This window comes from Zootoca vivipara, chromosome 3 (genome assembly GCF_963506605.1).
Source record: "Zootoca vivipara chromosome 3, rZooViv1.1, whole genome shotgun sequence".
In the NCBI taxonomy this organism is placed as follows: domain Eukaryota; kingdom Metazoa; phylum Chordata; class Lepidosauria; order Squamata; family Lacertidae; genus Zootoca; species Zootoca vivipara.
Window position 1 is genome coordinate 74,250,202 of NC_083278.1, and position 19,305 is coordinate 74,269,506.

Consider the following 19,305-nt stretch of genomic DNA (forward strand, 5'->3'; position numbering starts at 1 on the left):
TACAACAAAAACCAACTGTGGAAATTATTACATAAATCAGCAAATATTTCCCAAGTGCAACACAAAAGTAACAGTGTTTTTGTTTTTACCTTTGATCACGCCTGAAAACAGTTCCAAATAAACAGGCCTCTACGACAAGTTCACTGTAATTGCTAGCATTTGAAAAAGCCTTTTCAACAGCATTCGGGTTATCAGAAGTAGGAAATAGCCAAGACTGACAGCAGTGAGTAAACAACATATTAAAGACGCCAGTCCTTGTTGAAGACATTTCAATCATCTGAAATATGATCTTAAAGAGGGGGGGAAATCATTTCAATCATATACCGGTTTTAGCATATATTAAAATGAGCAAGTCTTGTTTCAGTGGGTACAAACAAGTACTTCTGTAAAAGCAAGTTTGCATTAGAAGTTCACATTTTGCATACTACTGTTTAAGTAACATTTTTTTCTCCTATACTCTCTTGCATTTTAAGAAGTTTAAGAAACATGGATTTGAAGTAAAACAAAAGCATACATAGTTTATACAGTTAAACCTCGGTTGCGGAATATAATCTGTTCCAGAAGCCCGTTTGGTTTCCGAAATGTTCGGCAACCAAGGTGCGGCTTCCGATTGGTTGCAGGAGCTTCCTGCACTCAGCGGAAGCCGCGTCTGATGTATGGCTTCTGAAAAATGATAGAAAACCGGAGGATCTACCTCCTGGTTTTTGGCATTCAGGATCCGAGGTTTGACTGTATAGCATACATAGTTTATATCCTTAGCTGTCATTTTTACACAAGTCTAATGGGAGGAAGCTTATATTCTGCATAGATACATAGGAGGTGGCCTTTTACCAAATGAGACCATTGGTCCATCTTCCTCAATACTGTCTACACTGAGTGGCAGCAGCTTTTGTAGTTTCAGGGAGGAGCTTCTCCCAACCGTACCAGGGATTGAACCTATGATCTTCTACATGCAAAGCATATTCTCTACTACTGAGCTACATCCCTAGATTTAGTGGTTAAAAACATAACAGCAACCAAGCTTCCATATACTTACTTCATGCTGACCTGGGGGAAAGCTCAATTAAAGATCATGAGCAAGTTTTGACAATCATAGCTCTTAAACAAGATTTTGCCTGGGCACAGGGCCCTTTCACATGAGCTGCCATTATATCAGAAAGTCTCTAATTGATCTCCGAACTGGGAAACTAGGTCACCAGCTCCAGAACAACCTAGGATATTAAACCAAATTTAAACAATGATTTGATTCTGGCTTCTTCCGGAGTTAGTAACTGTTATGTACTGAGCGGAATCCTAGAACAATAGGATTCAGAATCAGCGGGAGCTACCCAATCCAACTCCAGGTGGAAGTGAATCCGCAACCTGATTGGCCTGCTGGAGCAGCCAATCAGGCGGCTGGCAGAAGTGAATCTGCTACCTGATTGGCCTGTAGGAGCAGCCAATCAGGCTGCAGGCAGAAGTCAATCCACAATATAATTGGCCCACAGGTGTAGCCCTGAAGTAGCCAATCACGCAAGGCCCATTGTGTAAATAATGTATATAAGCAGATGGTTTTGGGAAAAGAGCCATTCGTCTTCTCTTCTTCTCCTTGATGAATATGAGCTGAATAAAGAGCATGAAATTCACTCTCGACTCCGAGTATATTTCAGTAACCATAGTTTCTCAGTTAACCAGGGGATTCCAAGTTTAACCATGGCTCAAGGGCTATGTGCAGAAGCACTTGTGTGCACCTCAGGTTAACAAGCTGAGATATGATAATCTGAATACAACTGTCAAGAAGAGAGATTGCAGGAAGAACAAGAAATGTAAAACATTTACCTCTTTTATCCTGGTGTATGCCTGACTCTTGTTCTTTGCTGCAGCAGCAAGAATTTCAGGATCAAACACAAACTGAACAAAAGCTTTTAGATTGGGCCAAAAGATCAGCTGTGTGTTACTAAGAGCAAATATAATTTTCCATGCTAAGTCAAAAGCCTCTATGCACAGAGATTCAGAGGTTTCCAAAAGCTAAAAACAAAAAGAAGTAGCATTTAGTTTTTCAGAAAATATAAAGCCATGTAAAAAAGTCATACATTGTTTTAAACCATTTACCTTGGAAACGACTATTTTCATGGAATGAAACACAGGTAAGATATGATCAGAAGGAAGAATTGTCACTGCTTCCAGTGCAGACTGTAAAATTCTTGTGCATTTTTGAGCATCTGGCAAAAAGTGCTCTATATATTTGTCCTTAGAAAGCTTTTGATAATTATTTAGAACAAAATGAAGACAAACCCACTGATCATGTATATAACATGCTACAATTTTTCCCCATCCTTGATGAGATGCTGGCTCTTCAAGATAACTGTAATAAAAGTTGAAAAATATTTCAGTTCACCTTTGCTTTTTTAAAAAAAGAGAAATGTACTGTATTGTACTCCAAGGAAAGGAATAGACTAAATTAGCAACAGCTCAAGACCCAAAAAAATGAATAAACAGCACAACCCCACAGACATAACTGGGAACATACTTCCAAGCTTATAATCACATAGAATTTAACTAATGCTGCAATCCTAACTTCACTTTCCTGGGATTAAACTTCATATAATTCAATGGAATTTACTCCTGAATAGATATGGTTAGGATTGCACTCTAAATCCTACGAGTAAAATGCTTACATATTAGGAAATGGGATAATAGGAACACATCTAGAACAGGTATGGCAGAAGACTAAAGAAGCCTTTAAGGTATTCTGCATTTATATATATAAAGGTAGGATTTAAGAAAACAGATGGAAGTTAGAATAGTAGATTATTTCTCGCCAATTAAAATTTGTTAAACAAAGTGATTAACACAAATACCTATCTTTTTCCATACTGCAAGGCTTCTTTAATACATGGTTAAGTTGAGCACAGGAAATAGTTGTTTTTAGGGTTTCAACAGCTGGGAGAGATTCAAGCTGAAGATCTGGCTTCTGATCAATAATTTCACAAATCACACTTAGCGATGCCATACTCACTACCTTCTGAATCTGTTCCCCAAGTTTTACCTCCTGAAAGCGAAGTTACACAGGTAATTTTCAAACTCTTACAATGTGTTCTAATAAAGTATGGGGGGAAATAGAAAAATATCAATAAAAATAATTATACCAGTCTGAATATAGAATAAAAGGTCTGTTCCACATAGGAGCATTACCCTTTGAATCTTAAATATATTAAAGAGTTTAATTTTAAAAACCCAATTAAGTGACACATTTTTTATGTAGCTGTTCAGCAAATGAGGTGGATGAAGAGAAGCCCCTTTTCCTCCTCCAGCATATATTCAGCTGCCAGGTGGTTTGAATAGATTAGATTAACGTTGTGAGGAGGAAGCATGGCATGTTCTACACAAGATGGAGACAAAGGGATGGGAACAGGGCCTGTATAGCGAAAGCAGGATATGAAGACTGGGCCTAAAGGAAGGCGTTGTCTTTGGGTTGGAGGAAAGCAGCAGGCTGGGTATGGAATTAGGCAGGGACTCTATTTCCTTCTAATGTCAAATTGTAAGTATTTGTATAATTGCCACATGACCCATCTAACACAAGATGAGAAAATATGGCCACTTTTTATTTCAAGTTTTTCTACTTTTTATACCTATTGCCCAAACTCTTGATATCAAAGCACAAAGAGAGAAGTGTGTTTCACTTTACATTCCTTTTCAGTAGCTACATTTAGGTATTTTGTGCTGGCTTGGAGCCAAAGCGACACCACAAATTCGTTTTGAAACTTCCCACCCACTTTCAAAAGCAATTTGCCATTAGACATGGAGGGCACTTGGCTCAAATAATCAGTTTCATGGCTCTTTGGATCCTGGCCCTAATTAACTGATCTAGTCTTATTTCAATACAGCACTAAAAATTGGGATATCTGACCACAGTCTGTTTTCATTACTTTTAGACTACACATCAGAAAACTGGAAAACATTAGCTGGTAAATGTATCTGTATCTATTATGGGATATCTGGTTTTCTGCTGTAAACAGAACAGTGCCACAGCATTTTTAAATCCAAGCTGCTCTCCTCAATCTTCAAAAATAGTAAAGGTAAAGGTACCCCTGACCATTAGGTCCAGTTGCGGACGACTCTGGGGTTGCGGCGCTCATCTCGCTCTATCCGGCCTTTGTCCGCAGACAGCTTCCGGGTCATGTGGCCAGCATGACTAAGCCGCTTCTGGTGAACCAGAGCAGTGCACGGAAACGCCGTTTACCTTCCCGCCTATTTATCTACAGTGGAACCTCGGTTTATGAACACCTCGGTTTACGAATTTTCGGTTTACGAACGCCGCGGACCCATCTGGAACGGATTAATTCACTTTCCATTACTTTCAATGGGAAAGTTTGCTTCAGTTGATGAACGCTTCAGTTTATGAACAGACTTCCGGAACCAATTACACCCTTGCTTTGGGTTAAGTACGCTTCAGGTTGAGTACTCTGCGGACCCGTCTGGAACGGATTAATCCACTTTCCATTACTTTCAATGGGAAAGTTTGCTTCAGTTTATGAACGCTTCAGTTTAAGTACTCCGCGAACCGTCTGGAACGGATTAATCCACTTTCCATTACTTTCAATGGGAAAGTTCACTTCAGTTTATGAACGCTTCAGTTTATGAACAGACTTCCGGAACCAACTGTGTTCATAAACTGAGGTACCACTGTACTTGCATTTGACGTGCTTTCGAACTGCTAGGTGGGCAGGAGCAGGGACCGAACAACGGGAGCTCACTCCATCGTGGGGATTTGAACCGCTGACCTTCTGATCAGCAAGCCCTAGGCTCTGTGGTTTAGGCCACAGCGCCACCCGTGTCCCTTCAAAAGTAGTACAAAGGAGTATTTTGTGAAAATATGTGCACTCTGCCTAAGCATTATGACTCAACTTAAGACAAAATTACCTTTTCACTATTTCCCTCTTGAACACTGCAGAGACAGGTATTTATCAGAGAGGAGATGAAGCTGCAGATCGATGGTCCTTTTTTCCAGCCACTGACTGAGCAAATGTTCATCAGCTCTGACAACACTTCTAGATATAAATGACAGCGCTGCAGATCTGAAATCTGAAGGGATACGTTATTACAGGTGTCCATTAAAACAATACCTAGGAGATACAGTCTGCACAATTAGTTACTTTAATAGTAATGCCAAGTTACAAAGTAGCTGCTTTAGGAATGCTCAGTATAATTTTTGACTGGCATGTTGCCTCCAGGCCACATCATGGACTGCCTTGAAAATAAACAAACAAATCTCTCTTTCAAAAGTAGACTGTCATGTGACACAGGAGGCTGCTGATATAAGATACATTTGGGCATGCAAAACTATGTTGATGGTTAATTAGATCCAGATCTAATCTTTCTTGTTCTGCAGAGAGCTCTTCAAAGCATTAACAGAGTCCTAATGTCCTTCTGTCCCCCTGCTTGGCATGAATGCACCAATGTGTAGGCAGGCAGCATGCAAGAGCAGGTCACAGAATAAAAGGTCTGCATGTCCCCACCCATCTCCCCATTTTGCTCGAGTTATGACAGGCAACTGCTTCACATTAATCTAACAGCCTCAGTGGCCTGGGTTGCACACCACACACTAAAGCTTGGTTAAAAACCAATGTGAATACTACACCAGCTCCTCCATCACAATAACTTGTCAAGCAACATACTCATTTTAACTGTGTGACTGGATCTGCACTTTTGCATTTGGTTTCAAATATTTTTACATGGCTAGAGAGAACTTTTACAACATCTGTTTTGGTAAATGCTTTTCACAATGTTTGTTGACAAAGCATTTCTCTTTTAAATATTTTTCTGAACATTCCAAATGAATACACTTTCACAATATTGCTAACCTTCTGAATTAAAATAATAATTCCAAACCAATATTTACACTAAGTACTTACGGTATTTAATTCATTTGCTGTAAGTCTTCTGAGGAGAAAATCCAAAATACTTTCTGTGGCAGTCATAAATGAATTCTGTAGAAATGCTATTATCCCATCTGTATGAAGATACATTTAATTAAAACACTGGTAGTACCCATAGCTGCCAAGTTATCCCTTTTTTTAAGGGATTTTCCCTTATGCTGAATAGGCTTCCTCGCGAGAAAAGGGAAAACTTGGCAGCTATGGTAGTACCATTATTCCCAAAGCTGAACAGTAAGCCTGCAACTTATGCAGGGGTTGCATTCTGGGGATTGCCCCTAAAACCAAAATTGTGTCTAGCCAAAACTCACTGGGTTCAAGGGCAAGTAGGATTGCCAAAGTCCAGGAACCCTGCCTGCTTCCTGCCCCTTTTTATTTAGGGTTTAGGGTTTTTGCCATGTGTGTAAAAGCTGAAAGGGCACAAGTTAAATGTTGCAGGCTTACAGTATTATACACATGTGATGTAGTACACATTGAAATTACCATGGTAAAGCATATAATAGGCTATAGCATTCAGAGACACACACACCAAATCACAGTCCACAGTCCTCAATTGCATGCTTTTACTTAAAAAAAAGAAAGTAGAATGCATATTGATCACCCCAGTTTCCAAATGTCTGGCATTCTAAAGGCCATTGGGGCCATTTTGAATGACAATTTAAAAGAATTAATCCAGAGATAAAGCATGCTGAAAGAGGCTGGTAGAATCAAATTTTCCCACCCTCTCCCTCCCTCCGCTGCCCTGAAAAGCCTCTCCCTATGGACAGGAGTCCCTGTTGAATGAGGTGGAATGTGGGGCAGAGGATGGGGTGCTGGGTGTAGGGAGAGATCCCTGAAAAGTAGAGGTAACTTCTCCCATTCTCCCCACCCTCCTGTGCCACAGGGCAGCCCATTCAGCAGGGTCCCAGGACCTTCAGTAAGGACTTTGGGGTGGGGTGGGGATGTTGGGGGCCTGCTGATGGGAGGATGGGGCAGCAAAACACTTCCACCAGCCCCCTTCACCTTTACCAAACCTCTTGATCAAACCCACAAAGATGTTTAAAACAACAATTATATTTTAGAAGTACTTTTCAGTCTGTATGCATCATTCTGAAGAAAAATAGAACCCCTACTTGTAAGGCAAAACAGAACAAAGATTACCAGGTTTATCAACACTAACTGTAGACTACACAGTGGCTGATTATGCCTATTTTTTCTGTGGCATCCAAATTATCTCTGAATTTAGATGTTTGTTAAGAATATAGTAATTCCTTATTAGATGCATTCTGGACATTTTTAATACGGCCATTTGCTTTTAATATGAATTCCTGTTTTAAAGCGACTTACTACACTTTTTTTTAATGAGTCTATTAGCCTAATTTGGTTACACCAGTTAAAAGGGCAAGATTCATAAGAGCAACATACTGAATATACCACTAACCAACTTGTGGACTGGAACATTTGATTGAACAAGTCTGCAGTAGCTTCAATAGCAGCTGTAGGCTTTTATCGGTTTTCAGTGATGAGATGTAGGGATTAGTGCCAAGTTTCAACAAGACATCTAGTAGAGGGTTTAGGAGAGCCTTCAGCTCAATCCGTTCTGTGCTGCCATTGACACTACATGAAACAAACATTAAAAAGAGAAACATATTCCACTGTCTGTATTGCTGACTTCTGGGTGGATAAACTGCATTCACTTTCCCACTGAGCAAAAAGCAGAACATACCTCAGCCTACATTGTATGCTATCAAGCAGGAATGGTCACATTGGAACACCCAGTGCTGGCAGTGTTTATTTTTATAGAGTGGATAAACCAAACTTAATAAACAAAATTTGTTTATACATTTGTTTATACTCTGGGAAAACACAACATTGGTTAGTAACAGATGACAGGAGGGTTTTTTTGATAGCTGAAGGCAGTTTGAAGGACAGAAAGCTGCGTGTACTGGGGACACATAACCTACTTTTGGCTCCCTCTCCGTCTCTCTCTCTCATTCTCTCTTATATTATTCAGAAAATCTGTAAAGCCTGTTTGGCCAGCGACAACAGTGGAACAGAAGAAACACATGCAATGTGGTCTCCCAAACAACTTTCAATTCTCTTTAAAAAAACAAAAACAAATTCCCAATCAAGTCATTTTTTTCTTATGGTGCCAGCCTCTAGGTAGTAATCAATGAATAGACAATAAGTCAACACTCCACCAATCCACAGTTGCTCATAGGAATTCTGAACGCAAAGATCCTGAAATACCTCTGAATACACTGGTTGTGTCACAAAAGATTGTTAATATCTGTACGAATCACTTTGTCAACACACATTGAAAAGAAACAATAAATTTCTATGCAAGATGTAGGCACGGTAATCCACAAAATATTCAAGCAAACATCTCTGTGCTTAAGCCAATCTGTGAGCTGCCTTACACCAAATATGACGAACAGCTCATTTACAGCCAACTCAAAATGTCATTGTTAAGAAAGTGTTTTAAGAACCCAATGATTTTTGGTGCTATTTCTTATATACAACCTTTACATTATGCCACTTAGCTCTAACCTTTCCTTGGATGTAATATACTAAAGCTAATAGGACAAAGCCTGCTCCAGTGACTTGTGGTCCACATCCAAAGCAAATATAAAGAAAACAGGGTATCTACCTGTATACATGTTTCATCTCTTCCACATCTGCAGCCAGCAGAATCATCGTAGCAACAAGTTTAGCTTCAAACCAGTCAGGCATAAGGCAGTCTTCTGCAGCTGTAAAAAAAATAATACTAGTTTTTACAATGTTGCAGAGCTCTGCCTGAACGAATATGTCATGACGTTGTAGCACGCTGGGCACCCACAGTCTGGGGCTCCGAGTCAACACCACTGGCTTTTCCTGTGCCAGCAAAGTGGTTCTGGAGGGAAAGGGAGAAGGATCAACGATGGTAAGGGGCTTTGCTAGAGAACACATATTGAGATAATGCATTCTGTAGCTAAATGTCTGTGACAGAAGTGTCACGCACAGAAATAAAATGAAATAAGCAATGAAGCTGATTGTTTTTATGAATGCTGTTGTACGATATGCTTTGAAGTAGACTCTTTAGTTAATAGAACATAGAAGCAACTGAGATAAGAATTGAGCTTGAGAACTTCAGTCATTTTAATAATTTACCAGGACTTTGGAAATCCTATTACCAGTTAAATTAGTGAACAATATGCCTAGTGACTTTAATGAGGGATAAACCCCAGGAAATTAATACAAAATGACTAGGAAGCAAAGAGCTACTTTATATATGCTGAAGGACTTGTGCACACACAGTGGGATTTTTGACATTTTTGCTTTGAACAGCATGTCACACCAGTGCTTTTCAAACTCCTCTTGGATTCAAAAGTGGTTTGCCAAGAGGCATGAAACCCACAAACAAAGGATTTCACCATAATTGGGGATTCTGGTAAGGTGTGCAGAAATATATTACATTGCAATCTACCTCTGATCTTCGACCCCTCCTCACAAAGCACCATCTTCAAAACAACATCATATATAAACCAGCAAGTATTCCAAACACTTTATGCAGAGCTAAATAATTCCCAATCCTTAGGAATAGTTTGCTTTCACTACTTAACAAATGTGCTCATTGCTTACATAAACAGTATTATTTATAATATTTATAAAACTACTTACCATTGGCTATAGGTGTTTTCAGATAATCCTCCACAAGGGATTGTGCATAAACACTTAATGCAGTTTTGTCTTGAAGCACATTGTAGTTTAAAGGCTTTCGAAAGTGCTTGTCATTTACACGCAACCAATTACAAAGCTAAGAAAAACAAAATAATTTTTTTATTTATTTTTGTTTTATTTATTAAATTTCTATACTGCCCTACATTCAAAGATTACAGGGCAGTTTACAGCACAGAAACACAAAAGGCTTAATCGTAATCATAATAATACACATCTAAAATGCCATAATGACTAACCAATTTCACAATAGTTTGCTTTCACTTCTCTCACCATTGTCCACAAAAGAGTCCCTCTGCCTAACGATTCTTCTGGTTTCAGAGATACAATGAAGTTTGCAATATCTGAAAGGGACACTTTCTCCTAAGGAAAGAAATTTAAGTAACATTCATTTGAAACCAAGGAAAACAATATTTAGGTTCAGAGATGTGTTAATCATTTTGCAATGTTACAATCTCTCCCTACTCCAAACTCCTTCAAGTTTAATAGCCAAGTACCACAACGCAAGTCTTCTACTCAGAGCAGTTCCAATAGAACAAAGTGCAAGGTGCAATATGCGAAGATGTCATCGCAAGTCTAACACAATACTTAGGGCAGTCATGCATTTTAATGCCACAATGTTGTGTTTAAGAATGCCCAAGCTTTTGTTTTCTGAAAACATGGCATCTAGAAAAATGAAGCAAAGGAGGAAAACATTTCACCTGAGATTTAAGAATGGTAATCAAATGATTCTAAAATTCTGTATCTTTTAATCCAAAGAAGTAGCAAACCTTACCCACTAAAGCTTTATAAAAGTACTCAGCTATATTTGATGCCTTTCCCAGTGCAACTATATTTCAGAATAGGAACACTTACGACATCTGTCAAGAGTATAGCTGCTTTAAGAAGATAGCACTGAGCAGCTCCCCGTAGGAGAATCTGATGGGTGATCATGGTGCACTGCAGGACATCTCTGCAAATGGATAAGATACATGCTTTGAAAAGTTAAAACAATGAACTGAAGACTAGTCACACAAACAACACTCAGAATGTTACCTCAGAGCTAGGAGTCCTTTGGTATCTAGTACTCTATATGCTGGAATATTTGCCAGTGCCATGGACAGAAACAAAATTGGAACAGCACACCAGTGCCTATTGCTCATCTTCTGTATAAACTTTAACAAAAAACTACCTTTAAAAAACAAAAGAAAAGCAAGATTTTTGTTAAACATAAAACAATGCTAACCCCAAAAGTAAGCCCAGCAGTAGAAATCCACTTTTCCAAGGGGGAAAAATGGATTACATTCCCTAAATACAAATGATCTCTTCATTAATTCCAGCCTCAACAGCTTGTTTGACTGAGCGATCAGATGGACGTGACAGCAGAGAAAAACATGGTAGTATAGGCTGTAACCATTTTGCACACGTCCAATTGCTGCATGACCGCCAACATGCAGGTCCTTTTGGACCCAGAAGAAGGGCGGAATGGGGACATAGTGAAACTGGGCAGGACAGGCTCCCCCAACATGCACAGGGGCCAGGAATGCAACCCTCACACAAAATAACACCACAAACCTACTATTCACTGTGAATGATTCCTAAGTGTACACACTTTCACCATATCCCTCAGATTCTGACCCCAACCACCATGGAAAGCATAACTAAAGGAAAGTCAATGTAGGGCAGTGCTTAGAGTATGACAAGGATCAAGGATCCTAGCTCAGCTATAAAGCTCACTGGGTGACCTTGAGCCAATCAGTCTCTCTCAGCCTAATGTTTCTCATGGGCTTGTTAGGAGCTTAAGATGAGGCCTGGGAAGAGACACAAGGCACCCTATATTTTGGACTACGGGATGACAATATAATAAATGAGAAAAAGTAAAGGTCCCTTCAGGACCTATCTAGGTTAGGAAGAATAGAAGGAATGTAGCAATCCAAGAACAGGGGTAGCTTTGTGCCCTTGCACAGTAGTTGCCAGCTTCTCTAGTCTTTCCACCCATACTCAAGGGGGAATGCATGTAAACAAAGCTATGAGAACGAAGGCTGGGCACTTTTTGCATACAACTGTGCTAGACTCATGGCATAAGTGGGGTAGAAGTGAGATGGCTTTATATACCGGGCACACACAGCCACTTCCTCTCTTTCCAACCACCTCCCTACTTTGGCCACTTAGCATGAATGACTTCTATGCAATTCCAATTCAAAATATTTTAAATAAACATACTTTTTTCTTTCTCAGGGAGGCTTGTGAAAAAGGTAGCCAAGAACATTTGCAACTTCGTTCCTAAAGGAGGACAGGTTCCGATAATCTGACCTGGTAACCTGTTAAATTAAAAAAACAAGAGAAATATGGTGGAAGAAATTCAAAGACAAAACTGTCAACTTTATCAATGGAACAAATACAGTTTACATACTACTAGAACCTCTATACAGATATTTGATACACTGCAGTATAAAATAATTTAAAGGCTAATTGACAGAAGTTTTCATTTTGTTAAAAAGGCAGGCCACCTTTAATATCAGACCAATATATCGGAACCAAGCTAGCCTCTCTCAATGAGCAAAAATATTCTGAGCTAGTAAACCGCTGATTAACAGAACCATTCTAACCCCTGTCAAAGGAAGGTACATCCATCCCAGAAACCTCTCAGTACATCCACAGAAAGCTGTGTAAGTGTATGAGCAGCACCAGCTGCTACTGCCATAGCAAGGGCCAAAATGGAATAGGTTGGGAATGTGCCAGAGTCCCCTTTACCCCCTGCAGATTAGACCCCATAACTACACTAGTCTGAAGCTGGTGTAATTACTTTCCCCTCCCATTGGTTTCAGTGGGTGGGACAATTTAAGGGTAAGGATAAGTAATACAGAAATAAAAAGGCAGAAAAATGCTGAAGCCCTGGTCACATCGAGCCTCTGGATGTGGCAGTGTTCTGCCCAAGATTCCCACTTCCACTCCAGTACTTAGAACTGGTCTACTTAGAAAAGCTTCCATCCCAACAAAAGAACATCCTCCTAACACACCTAGGAAGTTTTTTTATATATAATTATAATCATCATCATTTAATACTAAAAATCTAGAAATCTGAGAGAAATGTTTTCTGTACTTGCTCCAGTTCTCTCTCATCTTTTGTGGGATAGGACAATTAGAACTGCCTGCAGTACTGTAAATTTACATAATTCTATGGCAATGAAACCTGGTGGGATTTTTTTTTCAATCCCTGTCCTCAATGGAGGAAAATCCATAAATAACTGCAAATATTCAGCCCTACACAAGTGGCATTAAAAATCTGTTTATCTTTTAGTATCTATAGAAATTCAACAAGTTGTCAATGAATAATTTATTACCTGCTATAGAGAGAACTTTCCGAAAGAGCATCCATTAAAGGGCCAATAATAAACTAGAAAAAGAAAAAGAAAGCATGCTTGTATTAAAAGCTGTAACACAGACGAAAATGGTATTTGTCCTGCAAAACATGTATGGATGTTTAATCAGACCTATATTAGTAGAAAAGTCTGTATGGAACTGTAAAATTTATTTCTGCTACAGAGAAACTGTGGATCTGGCTTTACAACACATTCAAGCTACAAAATGGGTAAAGAAATTATGAATCAGCCTTATAAACATGCTAAAGATAAAAATACTCCAAAAGATTTATATACATGACAGCAGGGAGAAAGAGAAACAAAAGTATTTCCTAAACTGTATTATGTAGTGAGGCTATTCCCCTAAAAATAAAATAAAAAGTGCAGATCTGTTACCATTACAATTATTCACCAAAAATGCTATGGCTAGAAGGATCCTACTCAATACCACTTTTCCCGCATCTCAAAAATGAGATGGACCTTACCAGGGTAATGGGCACAATTGTTGCTCTCTTACAATCTCCTTACAATCAGAGCAAACAAGGCAGTGTGTGCCCTAGACACTGGTGGACAAGCTGGTGTGCTTACGAAGAGAATTATGTTTTCCTTTTGTTCCCTTCAAGAGCACCAAGCTTTTAACACACACCCTCAGAATAATATAGACAAAGGAGCAAACTTCAGAAGGTACAATACAGGAAATCTTAGGAGAATAAAGGGAAGAAAACTTTACCTCTGAAAATCCTGGTGACATAGGGATATGTTTCGTTTGCCAGATGTCAAGAAAGTGAATTACACCTTCCTTTGTCAATGTTTTGTTTTCACTCTCAAACATTCTTTTGTAAATGCACATATGCCATGATGGGTGAAACACCCAACTATCTGTTGCAAAAAAAAATATCGAATTTTTACAGGAGTACACAATGACAGTAATCTGGACATATATTTTATCTAGATGTGGGAACTAGGGAGGGAGGGACACATATTATTCATATGTACCTTTATAGGTTTTCACAATATATTTACATCTAATCACATTAAAAAAGAGTTTTGAGAGACTGTCATTTCATTGTATAGCACATCCACCTGAATCTGGCTGGGAAGGTCCCTGTTATTCCCATGGCTCTTACCTTTCATATTGACTTTTGTCCTGATATGCCCTGTGCAACTGAGGGATAATTCATGCAATTAACTGCTATTTTTTCTATATTATGTAAATGTGGCAGGGCATCACACACACCTCTCGTCCCATGAACAATGTAATATTAGCTTGCAACCCTCCCTCCACCATGGTTTTTCCCCTCCACCATGGTTTTTATGGGAAGGAATTACAGAAAGACTACTTTCAGGCCACATGCATTATGTTGAATGTTCAATGTGGGGTGCAATTCTGATGTCCCATTGTTCTGTACTGTACTGAATTTCTTAACTGATATTGTATTATCAGTGTTACAACCTATGACCTGAAAAAGCGTTATTTAAGCTGTTGAGCGACCAAGTGACAGGAATTTTTGCAACATAAAACCAATCCTTTGATTCTGACAAAGTTATTGGCACTTTTCTAAAAAAAAAGCCTTACCGTTTTGCTCTGATACTGCATGTTCATATAAACTATTTAACTTTGGCAATACTGGCTTTATAACATGTATCTAAAATTGAAAAACAGACATTATTACATTAATTTATTCTGTAACTGAAAAGTATCATAACTATAGTTAAGAGCTAGATATTGACCTCTGGCATGAAATTACATAACATAGTGACTTTACAATAATAGAAATTATAACACAGTGTCTCTGTGTAACCAATGTTCAGCCCCTTGTGAACAGCAAATCTATACATAATTCTGATGCTGCGGTCTACTTCAGTGGAACTTGGAGGAGTATAACTTAAGAATGAGCGGTCGTTTCCCTTTTTAAACTCCAGTTCCCCCATAAACATGCAAAGAGGGAAAATGCTACATTCAAAATGCATGGTGGATTTTTGTTTAAGAAACAGTCTCTACATTTCCTGGCTTCAGCATTTAGCATTTGTTCACTGTATAGAACAACCCTCTGTTATTTTGCATATTCATAGCAACAATGATTAACAGCAACTCACAGCAGCACTTTGTAAAAATGTTACATACTTACCTGATTTCCTTCCAAAGTCTCCATTATTAAGATGTAATTTTCCCAAAACTGAGTAAGTTGATCATTTTTTTCTGCACACCACCAGAACAGATGTGGTTCTGCAATACAATACAAGCAAATTAGAGGAATTTCTTCTCTTCCCTCTAATCAAAGGGAACATGTGATACTACATCCAGTTTAATGTCGCTATCATGAAAAGGCTATATACCTTTTTACCAAGCCTATAAGTGTCAATAAAAATATCTCTCTCCGTGACAACAGTATGCACTGAAAGCACAGGCTGCAATCATTCAGTATTACTGGACAAAACTTTATATGGACAGCAAAAAGTATTAATGTAGGTCAAGAGCATGACCATTTCCTCCCCATGCAGAGGGGAATGCAACCTATTTCCACGGAAGCCTCCTCCTATCTTGGCTCACTATCATTTTGTCAAGCATAATATAATAGGGAGTGCAATGCAGATGTGATACTATTGCAACTCACATCTTAACATCCAGCAGCTCCACCACCTGCCATCAAACTGGCCACTCATGTATATGACAAGTACACCACATCCCATGGGTTTTGGTTTGAAAAAGGCTCCTCCCCATAAGTATATCTGAGGTGTAGAACAACATTACGTTACCAGGAAAGACTGTGAGAATTGTGCCACCAGATTTTTAGGTGTCTCTCTTCTATCCTTAATGTTTATTTCTAACCTTGGGTTATGCTTTCATTAGCATTTCTCTTCCATTCTCAGTGAAAAGGTAAATTTATGCTTAATGAGGTATTGCATGAACAATTAAGCAATGGCCTTCACTTTGGTTACTGTTTTGCCAATCCTCCTTCACAGTCAAAACCTTTTTAAAAGGTTGTTGTCTCCTTAAGTAGTATCTGCAAGAATAGACCATTGACAAGAAATCGTGTTTGGGGATAGAGTTGTAGCTCAGTGATAGCACATCTGCTTTGCATGCAGAAGATCTGAGTGTTCATTCCCTTGTATTTCCAGGTACCGTAGGGCTGGGGGAGACCCTTGGCTGAAAACTGCTGCCAGTCACTGTAGACAATACTGAGCTAGATGGACTGATGATACAATTCAGAAAAAGGCAGCTAGCATCCTAGAACACTATAATTCCAGTGAAGGTCCTCTCATTTTGTTTGCTCATCTAAATAAGTTTATAGACACCTTTAGAGGCACACCGCTGTGGTTTTGGTATCCACATTTGCTATGATAGACAAACTCCTGTTTTCGCTAAAGCAGAACCAAAGAGACTTGCACACTTTCTACCAGTCTCTTAAATTTAACACTACTCAGAGCATCTCACCAATGTGCCATTCAAGAGCTTTGGGGGCTGCACCTTTTAAGTATGACACAAACCTGGGGCTACTTAAAAACTAAAGCACAAGTGAAGATGGCATGTCTTGTGCCTTACCAGTGGCATACAAGGGACATTTTTACAAGATACAGCATTGTGGCAAGACGTGTGTACATGTGTTCTCTTTGACAAACGCTTGAAAGAGACCTGTTCTTTTATTACATCCCAGCTAAAGCACACAAATGTTATGCACTTATTGTAATCATGTACGGATGCAGACAAGATAACGGGTAATGTCATTCATTTCAGAGTGTGGGGCACTGCTTTTCATGGAGAAAAGGCCTGTCTTTCACTTGCACCCTATGGCTTGCTGGTCACGGCTATCCTCTACCATATGCAAAATTCAAAGTCAGCACTAACCCATATTTAGAAAGCTCTGTGGAGCTAAGCCGTAGGTCGGATATTATACGTGGTGAATAATACACATGTCCAGCCTGCCACAGGTCACAGAGCCGACCAAGGCACACATGCTGAAGTGGCTGAGAGAAAAGAGATTGTTGTGTGTGTCATGGCATTTGTGGAAACAAGTTAAGCAAGGATGCTACATCACCAGGGCTGTACCATTTCCACTGTGCCGGTTGCACCTGCACTCCAGGCGTAGTTTATCAGAGACATCCACTGCTCGCTTCAGCAAATAACGGGCTCTTTTCCTGCACAGGGCATCGCTCTCCGTCAGCCCCTTTTGCACCACTTCCCAGAAACTGCTGCACTGCCTGGCGTCGAGTAGCTGAGCAGCCGCCTCCACATGCGCGCTCGCGGGGAACAGCGCGTCCGAGAGGGCGCTCAAGACCAACAGGGTCCGGCTCACCCGCTGCGGGGCACCCTTGGGCGGCGGTGGCAGCACCATCAGCCCTTCCCACACGAGCCCCAATGCGGCGCTATTCCGCCCCAGCGCCGGCAGCAGCCTCCCGGCCGCCAGCAAGCCTTTCTCCTCCTCCTCGTCCTCTCCATCTCCCCTCAGCAGCTTCAGGGCCGCCGCCACGGCTCGCTCGAGCAGCACCGGCTCCTCCAGCCAAGGGGCCACGGCGGCCAGGACCTCGGCGGTCGCTTCCACCTGCAACCGCCCGCTCCCCGCGCTGCCTTCCAGGGCCTCCAGCGACTCCCGCGCCAGCCGCTCCGCCAAAGGGGCTCCGCAAAACGAGGCGCAGCAGCGCAGCGCCCCGCACGCGGCTCTGGCCAGGCGCAGCCGCTCCTCCGGGGACTCCCCCGGCGAGGAGGCGCCGCCGAGCAGCACCGGCAGGCAGCGGCCCAGCGCCGCCTCCCAGGCTACGCGCCGAGCCGCCGCGTCCCGCTCGTCGCTCCGCCCGTCCGCCGCCGCCGCCACCCGCTCGAGAAGGAAGCGCAGCGTCTCCGCTTGCTCGACGGAGAGCGGCCCGCCTTCGGCGCCACCGCCGCACACGGCCCGCAGCAGCGCGCCCCAGTCCGGGCATTGCGAGAGCAGCGCGTCGGCTAAGACCGCGTCCATGGCGGGGAGCGCGCGGAGCCTAGCAGGCCTGTCCGGCGCCTTTCCTCGGGCTTTCTTCTCCCAGCAGCCCTTGCGTTTAAGGTGGCTGCGGGGAAAGCGAGGACTAGCTTGATGATAGGCCTGCCTAGCAATCGATGCTGCGCCTTTCGCACGGGTTGCCTTTTCGGTACCCCTGGCAGGCAGAGATTCAGCAGGTGAAACCACACAACTTCCCCCTGCCCGCATTTGTCTTCTCGCCACCCCGTCATTGTGCTGGGTAATGAATGGGTTTCTAATGTCCTTGGAACCGCTTATGACCAGGGCTGGATCAAAGATTTGAACGTTAAGGCTGCGGAGTGTAAACTAAAGGGCAGCTTGCCTGGGAAGGCTGCTTATGTGTTATGTGGGTTTCGCAGGCCAGTCTTCAAATAACTTGTTTGGAGTATCCTTGCACATGCAAAAGAGCTGCACCAAAGTATAGGGTTTGTGCACTGCAGCCAGTGACAGTTTTAAAAAAAGTTGTTTTCATTGATACTTAAAAATAACACGAAGATATAACACATAACAATACTTCCCCTCTGTATCCCACTCTTCCCCAGACTACAGAGTCTTATAGAAAAACGTTTTCCAAAGTTGTGGGTGTAAGTCCCATGGTTGCCAGCCAGTGACAGCTTTGAATTGATCAGTAGGCTGCACCTGCCAGAGCCATTCTCTAAATTGATCCTATAATTCATGCTGAAACAAGACCAGTTGCTGGGGAACGACAGCAGCAGGAGGAGATGGCTTTTGCCCTCTTTGTGTTTGTGTGCTTTCTGAAAGCATAGAATTGTAGAGTTGGAAGGGATCTCAAAGGTCATCTAGTCCAACCCCTTACAATGCAGGAATCCTGCCCACAGCCGTCCCTATCATATGGACCACCTGGGGAAGCAGGCTGCTGAACTAGAAAGCCCTCTGCTCTGCTCAAGCAGAACGTTTATGTCAGAATTTGTGCTCTACAAAATTGACCTTGAAGTGACAGCAGGACCCAGTAGTGTTCTAGGCCCTTTTCTAAAACTTGCACTGCATAACTAAGCAAAATCCTATCATAAACAGACGCATGACTGTTGTCCATTCGTGTCTGAAACACAGAGCATGAGGTTCTTAATCTCAGGGTCCTGAGTTCAAGCCCCACATTGGGCAAAAAAAAGAAAGATTCCTGCATGGCAGGAGTTGGATTAGATGATCCTCATGGTCCCTTCCAACACTACAATTCTCCGATTCTGTGCTGTAATTTTGAGGGTAGGGTTGCACTCGGTGTTCTGACTAAATCAAAATGCTCACACAAGTGGGTGTAAGGGGATATCAGTGGGAAGAACCTCTGCAGCATCCTTGTGAGGTTCTTCCCACCCTTAGAGGAGCAGAGCAACTCATGAACTGGGTCAT

At 41.3% G+C, this 19,305-nt stretch overlaps 1 protein-coding gene across 1 annotated transcript in view; it reads right to left on the minus strand.

The window, feature by feature from the left end:
* Positions 1 to 18,024, minus strand: part of TARBP1 (TAR (HIV-1) RNA binding protein 1) — a 31,818-nt gene extending 13,794 nt beyond the window's left edge. Inside the window, exons 1-18 of the mRNA XM_035108422.2 lie at positions 17,001 to 18,024; positions 15,082 to 15,179; positions 14,529 to 14,598; positions 13,683 to 13,831; positions 12,935 to 12,987; positions 11,814 to 11,911; positions 10,647 to 10,782; positions 10,467 to 10,563; positions 9,885 to 9,974; positions 9,555 to 9,690; positions 8,545 to 8,644; positions 7,336 to 7,511; positions 5,895 to 5,992; positions 4,903 to 5,064; positions 2,841 to 3,031; positions 2,092 to 2,344; positions 1,819 to 2,007; positions 90 to 289 (exon numbers count right to left, since the gene is read on the minus strand). Coding sequence (XP_034964313.2) covers positions 90 to 289; positions 1,819 to 2,007; positions 2,092 to 2,344; positions 2,841 to 3,031; positions 4,903 to 5,064; positions 5,895 to 5,992; positions 7,336 to 7,511; positions 8,545 to 8,644; positions 9,555 to 9,690; positions 9,885 to 9,974; positions 10,467 to 10,563; positions 10,647 to 10,782; positions 11,814 to 11,911; positions 12,935 to 12,987; positions 13,683 to 13,831; positions 14,529 to 14,598; positions 15,082 to 15,179; positions 17,001 to 17,904 — 3,200 coding nt within the window. The 5' untranslated portion in view covers positions 17,905 to 18,024. The remainder of the gene's footprint in view (positions 1 to 89; positions 290 to 1,818; positions 2,008 to 2,091; positions 2,345 to 2,840; positions 3,032 to 4,902; positions 5,065 to 5,894; positions 5,993 to 7,335; positions 7,512 to 8,544; positions 8,645 to 9,554; positions 9,691 to 9,884; positions 9,975 to 10,466; positions 10,564 to 10,646; positions 10,783 to 11,813; positions 11,912 to 12,934; positions 12,988 to 13,682; positions 13,832 to 14,528; positions 14,599 to 15,081; positions 15,180 to 17,000) is intronic.
* Positions 18,025 to 19,305: the final 1,281 nt, after the last annotated feature.